The following is an 8,409-nucleotide window of genomic DNA, read 5'->3' as shown; positions in this document are numbered from 1 at the left end:
ATCTCAAGATCTTGTGAAAACGTCAATAGCTAGTTGAGCCACGACTTAGACAAATGTGGTTCTGAAGACAATTATTCATTTTACACAAGTTGGAAACAAACTACAACGATCATCTCATTCTGTTAAAATTGACTACTCAAATGTGACCAAACTCTTGGATAGTTAATATCAATTAAACTTAAGATTAAATAAATAAATAAAGCTCCTCACATTGGATTGTGATGCTCCAATTGAAGGAACCATTTGTTATTTATAGGTCAGTAACTTGTAACTATCTAATTAAAAAAATAAAATCAGAGATACAAATTCGTAAAATTAACACATGAAAGTTAGTAACTCGTCGGAGTTGATGGTTCCAATCCAATCGAAAATTTCACAGATCGATTTAATCGACATGAAACTCAGATGGTAGACAGACCATAACCATTAAGATTGCTCTTTTCTTTATGTGAGGAAAGAAGATTTAAACCTTAAAACAACTAAAAGCAAGCTATAATTCTAGCTAAGCTGCCTTTTGGGCAATAACTTTTCACATAATTGTTATTTATTAGGCAAAGAGCTCTAGTGCGAAGAGTTTCTATTTATGAGCAGTGTTGGAATTTATAAGCCAACTGATGAACATGCCCATGTTGAAGGGGTAAACGTTACAGTTTCAATATGACCCTATCAACATATATAATTTATAGATTTAAATTTAGATGGATTCTCTAGCCAATAAGGTAGACACTTAGAGAATGCTAATAAATCTGTACCATTACTACGACAGAATTCTGTTAAAAACTGGTACTGGTCATGTTAACATAGTGCATTATGATCCAAAAGCAGTTAAGAGTTGATGCAAAGAAAGCTTTTCCTTTCAGGAATATGGTGAGTAAAATGAAAGAGTTTCTTTGGTGCTGTGGGGTTGAACATAGAAGATTCAGAATTTTGAGATAGCTAAACATAAAAGTTTAATAATAATAATAATAATAATAAAAGGTTTTGTATCAACTCTTAGACATTCGATACCTGTTTTCTATAGCATTTCTATGCAGAACCAAGAGCAGTCCAGGAGATTTTGGGGTGGAAAGGTACCAGAAATCTTCCTGAAGATTTGAAGAGTACGTGAAGATTGGTAGAGACAAGAAGCCTATTAAGTTTGAACCAGATGATAAGATATTCAAGTCCTTAAAAGTTCCAGTAGCTACTTGACCTTTCCTCGGATAATTGTGGAAAACATTATTGTCCAAATCTCACAGCACTTTTGTATTGTATATGTACATATATTCTCATTTGCCGTACTTCTATCAACAAAGTGATTCAGAGATGAAGTTCTGTTGCCCATTTCTTATTTTTTATCAATACAGAAGAAATCAAAGAAAATAGTATACCTTTCATATTCCCAGGCTCTTCGACACACTGCCAAAAACAAATGTGGAAGATGTACCAGTTCTGATTCATTTCCATTTCCAGTAAAATATATTCATCTTTTTTGCCAGAATTATATAATGCCTCAACAGTGTACAATGTGCAACACATGGGACCATATGATAAAGATATTTATTGTAAAGAACTATGAATTTCATTTGGAATACAATTGTAGGTTAACCAAAACGATTGTTTTAATTACATGAGTGATGTAAAAGCATATAATACATGATCACAATGGCTTCACAAATTAATGAGACTCATTACCATTTATGAACAAGGACTCCAATTTTGAGCTTCCCACAAGTCCGCAAGCCGAAAGCAATATAAGCATCGTGAATTTCTTTTCTCAGTTTGAGAGTGGCCTTTAGAATCTATACAACTAGTGTAAGAGCGAGAAGCTCAAATTCTGACCTCCAAGCAAACCATCATCCAACAGCATTACCTAGGAGGCCTCTCCAAAGCAGTCCATCCAAACTTTCCTTTGCGAAAATCCGATAAGATGCGGAAAGCTGCTTGATGATTGTCCCCGTTGAACAATTGGAGGGCTAACTTTTGAACAAATCTGTTACCAGAAATTTATTAGGAATTATTTTAGACTTCAATATGCACTCGTTTTTTATAAATAGGTTCCATCTACTGGACAAAAGAAAGAACGTAACTTAAGGTTGAAACAAGGTGGAATGAGAGTAAAGAGAGGTAGAGTTTTTCTCATCTAGAAATCTGGATGCTTCACACATACAATATTAGTAATACTGAACAAGAAATGGAAAACTATTGATCAGCATATGATAACATACATGTGACCACATTGACCGCCTGCATCAACTTTGTACCGCTTTTGAAGTGATTCTATACCTGGAGATTCGCAAAAGCTAGTGTCACTCATCAAACTTATGAAACATACCGTTTCAGCAGGTAAAAAAGTGAACATCCTGAAACGTGGAAGTTTTTAATCAAGCTTGAATATAAATGATTTGATTTGCTAGTAGTAGTGCAGGAATATATGCCAGTCCCACCAAGAGAGATACTAGTACTCCGTAAATTTTCAAGAGATCGAAGCATTTCCATGGTACCTACTGATGGGAGCTTGGTCAGAATCTGTACAAGAATGGCGGCAACATCAGCAGCATTGTAGGACCTCTCTCCAATGTCATCGCATATAGCAAGCTTTATTGCAGCTGTCTGGTCACTAATCCGCATTGGTATAATACCAGGAGAATCAAGCAACTCAAGATCTTTGCCAAAACGAACCCACCTTTTACGAGAGAGTGGAAATAAGGAGACGGTTAATCATAGATTTCAATCATAGATTTCACTGAACCCTACTTGGAATAAAACTGGCTTTATAACTAATTCTCTCCCTCACTGCCAGCTTTTACATCTTAGTTAACACTGAGATTAAAAAACAAAAGTATCATACTTCAATTCTCTGGTGACACCTGGTCTTGGAGCTGCTGGACACATTCGTCGTTTCAATAAGCGGTTGATCAAAGACGATTTTCCAACATTAGGATATCCAACTATTCCAGCACGAACCTATACAATAATCACTAAGGTTGTAAGTCAAGTTCTAAAAATAATTTTGATTTACTATAAAGGATAAACTCAAGATAGCCCGATAACCCCACAATTTTCACTCATTGCGGTAGCACCGAAAAATATTTTTAGCTGCTACACAATGCCTTAAGCAGTTAAAGCTAATAATATGCTTCGCTCAGGCTTAAGGCTAAATGTCTTTTGGTTGTGTCGAAATAGAACAAAATTCATTTATGCTATGCAGATGATTTGACATAGAAAGAATTCTAGACATATAAAAACCTCGAAAACAAGCTTAAACATTAGAATTGAATGAGTTCAGGCAACAAACCGCTCGAGGAAGTAGTCCCTTTGCTCTACGTTTGACATTGACATCTGCTGCTAACGTCTTGGCCAACCGCCCTAGTTTCATTGTGCCCTAAGGTTGCCACATGAAAACATTATTGACTATTGCAATGTCAAACTCCACATGATCAGAAAGAGAACAATGTTTGTTTAGATACCATTCCAAGCTGCCCATTTGAAAACACTACTTTTATTCCCTGTCTTGTAAAATAAGTTGCCCAAGCATTCCGGTCAGCTGAAGAAATCATATCTTCTCTATTCAATACCAATATTCTTCTCCTATTACCAAGCCACGCATCCATCTAATCATGGAAATGATGAATAAATTTGTAAATATAAGAAAAGATTGTGGTCAAATAATCTTTGGGTAATGAACTATAAAGCACTAAAGCCTTTAGTAAAAGAAATCGATGTAGATAATCTAAAATGTGGCGAGTTAAAGCAACTCTAATAGTTGTTTAGCTATATTTGTAGTTTTGTTAATTTTCACTGTACTCCCTGTTATCATGGTCATTGTGTGTATCTTCATAGTTTTTACCTTTTTCCCTTTTACTTTGTTGTATCTACTAAGTAGTTGACACATTGCTATACATTGCTTTACATGCATTCTTTTACTCTCAGACAACCTGTGTGGAGAGCTTTCTCTTTTTCATTAATATTCCTTTCATCTCCGTTTCAAAAAAAAAAAAAAAAATCAATATTCCTTTCTGTGTTCTCTTGATTGTAATTGGATATTAGAGCTTCAGGTATCTAAAGCATCAAACAAAGTTTCTTCCTCCATTATGGAGTCTTCCTCTAGCAATTCGTCCTCCAATTGCCCACAAAAGCTCTAGAGTCACGACTACGGTAATAACACAAAGTCCTCTGTCTCTTTCAACCCCTTTAACAAATCTGCCTCTCACAGCACCTCCAGTTCAAGGCACTGGTACCCTGATTCACTTCAACATTACCATTTCCAACAAACAAACCTCTTCTATCCACACAAAAACCACAGCCATGCTCTCTTCCTTTCTCCACTCAGCAGACAGGCTTTCAATACTCACCTCATCCTAATACCTACCAAATACCTCAGTCAAGCACCTCGTTCACTCTATCTCATTGTCTACTAAACGCCACTGTTTTAATTTTCCCCAAACCCACCAACTTTCCTTTTCCCAACCTCACCAAGTCCTTAGCCAAAAAACTTACAGCCTCCACACTTATCGTCATGTCTATGGCAATGCAGTAAGTGTAGGGGTACCAATAGTTACAATCCAATTATGAACTGAAAACAGTCAAATCTCCTAAACATGTCAATAATACATACATTTAAGAAATGGCGATTCAAGAGTATAATAGAATGGAATGAACAAAATCAGAACTTGAATGCAAAACCTGCGGGTGACTTGTCGACATGGGTATTCTAGCATCTCGAACCTCTATCACAACATCCATCAGCTTTAGTTGATCCTTCAGCTCTTTTTCTGTTTTTGCTATATGGCCAGGATACCACTGCCGAGATGTCAGCACAGCAGCACCAAACGTGGAGGGAAGATATAAATATTCTTTAGCATATTCATCAAGAATCTTGCCCTATTTTCTAAACCAGAAAGCATTTTATCATACCTGAACGGGACGCAATGTATTTGTCCAGTAATACAGATCAGCTTCAAAATCAACCCAATCACCCTCAAGTAGGTCGGAGTTAGATGCACCCTTGGGAGTCGAATCTCCAAGGAAATTTGATGTTTTACCTCCAACAATCTAAAACATTATGAAATTCCAAAACTACATTCAATAGCTACTAAAGGTAAGTTGTATAAAAAGCTAATAGAAAGAGATGAGAGTAACACAAGTGATGTAGAAACAAGAACGATTGTGATAGTCGTAAACAGTATAAGAGATTAAAATTAAAGAAAACAAAAATAGCAGCCGAATGCTGCTTCGAAGGAGAATTGAATGCGTGGTATTACCTGAATTGTGGGGTGAGGCGAAGAAACAGACGCTGATGGCGCGAGAGATGGTGGAGATGGTCCGCTTCGGCAGAAAGAGAGGTGGGGCGAAATTGTGCGAGTATTGGGGAGGAAGAACCCTGAGGGATGAATATGAAGACTCATTGCTTGCAGTTGTAGTGAGCGTCAATGCTTAAACCTTACGAAGAAGATGAAGACTCATTCCAGCATTTCAGAACAGATTATTACTCGTACAAGCGCAGATAAGGTAAGGAAGTCACAAAGGAAAATTGCACGATAATAAACCAAAGAAACCTATTTTTAAGGTAAAAGTGTCAAATAACCCATTTTTCAAAAATTTTTAATTGAATAAAGTTGTTATTGAATATTTCAATTGATATTTCTTATTAGAAAATCTTAAATCCAATAAACTAACATCTACGACTACACCACTAGTGGAACTTTATGTAAAGAGATAAAAGTGTATCAAGATTGAGTAGATAGCCAAAAATAGTTTATAGTATATGAATAAGGTTGGGACCTTATTTTACGAATGTTATTGGATGTGGCCCACTTTATAGTTAGTAAAAACAATATAACTCGATTCATGTAGAGACATGCAAATGAGAACATCCTTAGGCAAAAAAGTTTGTATAAGACAAAACCAAAAAATCAGTCACTCTTACTTTATAATATCGTTTATTGTTTAAAATTGACTATTTCAACATGATGAACTAAGTAACTTGACCTTAATCATGAGCTAACTATAGACTTCGATTTATTTTGGATTATCCTTTGATCTGCAAGAGTGAGAAAGGCCAGTCTTCACCCTTCAACAAACCTTCCATTTCGAGGTAAGACTGAGTAGATAGCTAAGGACATAGGGTGGAAGACGAAACTTACTCCTACTTGCCATTAGTGGTAGTAGAGAGGTTATTCCCTTAAGTGTTGATTACAAGTCTTGAACAAGCATTCTGCCCTCTCATTGGCCTGCAAGGGACTCGGTTTAGTGGTTGGACCATAAACTAATTGTTCACTAAAGAATCAGCTGTAATTATGAAATAATTACACAACCTGTGAATGCTTGACTTACTAACGATAGTTATATTGAGTAGATATAAATATATTTAGAGAGCACATTTACGGGCTTTAGTGGAGTGTTCCCGTAGTTAATGAATATTTGTTAGCTAGGTTAAAAGTTAATTAATATTGGATTGTTGAAACTCATAATCATATGCTGGTTCATTAGGTTTCCATGTTAGTTCATGGTGGGCTAAACTTTAAAATAGTGTGATGAAATAGTTTCAAACATCTAAATTTAGTTTTGAGAGAAAAATATTAAATATATTCTATATATTTAATCTAATATTTAATTGTGAATTAAGCATATTAAGCGAGAGAAAAGTATTTTAGAGAGATTTGAATATCGAAATTGATGGGTTGGATTGGTGGGATTAGTTGAAAATTATTAGTTTAATATTTGATATAAAATAAAATAAGAGAAATAAAATTATTTATTTATTTAAAATATGTTTTATATAATTAATTATTTAGAATAGAAAAGTGGGTTTTGGAAATTGTCATTTGAAATGATGGGAAATTGAGTTAAATTGAATGAAATTAAGCTCTCTTTTGCATGTGAGGCTAAGGTCAAGTGTTCGATCAAAGTGGAGAAGGCTGGAATATTGGTTGAATTTTTTGAAACTTGGATGAAATTATCATACACCCCAAATTTGTCAAGCAAGAGGTTACACACCACCTCATTTTAAGGCCGGATAATAGCATTAAAGACTGCGATCCATCTAGTGGACACTATATAATAAACATACTAAAAAATGTTAAAAAAATATTAATAACTTCAAAGATTAATTAATTTAATACGTATTACAATTGTCCCTTACGAGTTTTCAATGTTTTGAAATTCATCAATGATAAGTTATTACCTAACTTATCCAATAAATCTTTTTCAATATAAGTTAGAAGACAATCATTCATCCATTGATTTGCCATTTAATTGCGTAGTCGAATCTTCACAATTGTAGAAAATTAAATAAATATATACATAAATAATGTAAATGTGAATTTAAAATTTGTATCAAAAAAAGAAAAAAAAATACCCTTTCAATGGATTATTGTTCAAAAAGTGAAAATCTAGATCACCGACTTTATTGCATTTTTTCTAAATATTTGTTAGATAACAAATTATGGCTAAAAAATAAGTTAGAGTTTTATCTTAGTTAGGTTTTTTTTCCTCTTATTAATAAATTGTCTTTGTTTTATGACATTAATGAAATTTGACAATAAAATTGACATTTTGAGTCTTTTAAAGAAATAAAATTATTGAAATTTGGAAATATATTTGATATTTGGGGAAAGAAAATTAAGAATTGTTGGAATAAAATATATTTTGTGACATTTTAGGAAGAAATTTGATATTTTGGAAAAGAAAATTATTGATGTTTGGAATAAAAACTATTTTCTGGAGAAATAAAATTATTGAAAATTTGAAAGATATTTGATATTTTGGGAAGGAAAATTAATGATATTTGGAATAAAATATATTTTGTGAAAATTTAGGAACAAATTTTATATTTAAGAAAAGAAAAGGGAAACTTTCATAAATGTAACAAAATACCAAATTATTTACGGTGCTGTAACAAAGCCCATAAAATTAGTCATTTTTTAAATATTTCAGGTTTGCCCTTCTATCTTTCTTCTCTTCCTCGCAACGAAATCGTCTTCCTCCTGCTATTTCTTTCATCCTCTTTCTTCTTTCCTCTTCTTTTTTTTTTCTCTGCGATTTCTTTCCATCATCTTCCTTATTTTTCAATTCTTTATTTACATCGTTTATTATGTCTTCCTTATTTTCCTCTTCTTTTTTCGATTTCTTTTCATGACTTTCTACTTTTTCTCTTCTTTTTTCGCTGCGATTTCTTTCTATCGTCTTTCTTCTTTTCCTCTTTTTTTACGCTGTTTACATTTGGTTAACCAAATCTAAACGATTGTGTACAAAAAATAGCAAAATCTAAAATATTGTGTATAAAGAATCTCGAAAAAAAAATCATTTAGATTGAAATAGCCAAATGTAAATGATTGTGTAAAAAAAGGTAAACGATCGTGTAAAAAAAATAAATCATCGTTTAGATTTTTCTAAACGATAATCTAAATGATCATGTACAAAAGAATT

General features: G+C 33.4%; 1 protein-coding gene across 3 annotated transcripts; it reads right to left on the bottom strand.

Annotated features, from left to right (window-relative positions):
- Positions 1–1,525: 1,525 nt before the first annotated feature.
- Positions 1,526–5,518, bottom strand: LOC103501342 (DAR GTPase 3, chloroplastic). Of its 3 annotated transcripts, none has more exons than XM_008464894.3 (9): positions 5,244–5,517; positions 4,897–5,034; positions 4,666–4,782; positions 3,450–3,593; positions 3,278–3,364; positions 2,831–2,946; positions 2,484–2,665; positions 2,208–2,265; positions 1,526–1,972 (listed from the first exon to the last, which is right to left on the bottom strand). In XM_008464894.3, the coding sequence occupies exons 1-9, from the start codon at positions 5,385–5,387 to the stop codon at positions 1,849–1,851; spliced, it is 1,110 nt and encodes a 369-aa protein (XP_008463116.1). In that variant the 5' UTR covers positions 5,388–5,517; the 3' UTR covers positions 1,526–1,848. The 3 variants fall into 3 exon arrangements, 2 of the variants coding, with proteins under 2 accessions (XP_008463116.1, XP_050946234.1); XR_540293.3 differs by having other exon boundaries at positions 1,881–1,972; positions 2,488–2,665; positions 5,244–5,518; XM_051090277.1 differs by lacking the exon at positions 1,526–1,972 and having other exon boundaries at positions 2,204–2,342; positions 2,488–2,665; positions 5,244–5,518.
- Between the last annotated feature and the right edge of the window lie 2,891 nt (positions 5,519–8,409).

This window comes from Cucumis melo, chromosome 9 (genome assembly GCF_025177605.1).
Source record: "Cucumis melo cultivar AY chromosome 9, USDA_Cmelo_AY_1.0, whole genome shotgun sequence".
NCBI lineage: Eukaryota > Viridiplantae > Streptophyta > Magnoliopsida > Cucurbitales > Cucurbitaceae > Cucumis > Cucumis melo.
The sequence above is the reverse complement of the archived record's forward strand: the minus strand, read 5'-3'. Positions and strand labels throughout refer to the sequence as shown.

What these genes read in the sequence shown, in the direction of transcription:
- LOC103501342 (XM_008464894.3), bottom strand. Translation starts at nt 5,387, where the DNA reads ATGAGTCTTCATATTCATCCCTCAGGGTTCTTCCTCCCCAATACTCGC. An exon ending in CAAATGGGCAGCTTGGAATG is followed by an intron (nt 3,365 to 3,449) that starts GTATCTAAACAA and finishes TGGCAACCTTAG; the next exon opens with GGCACAATGAAACTAGGGCG. An exon ending in GGCGGTCAATGTGGTCACAT is followed by an intron (nt 1,973 to 2,207) that starts GTATGTTATCAT and finishes TTCTGGTAACAG; the next exon opens with ATTTGTTCAAAAGTTAGCCC.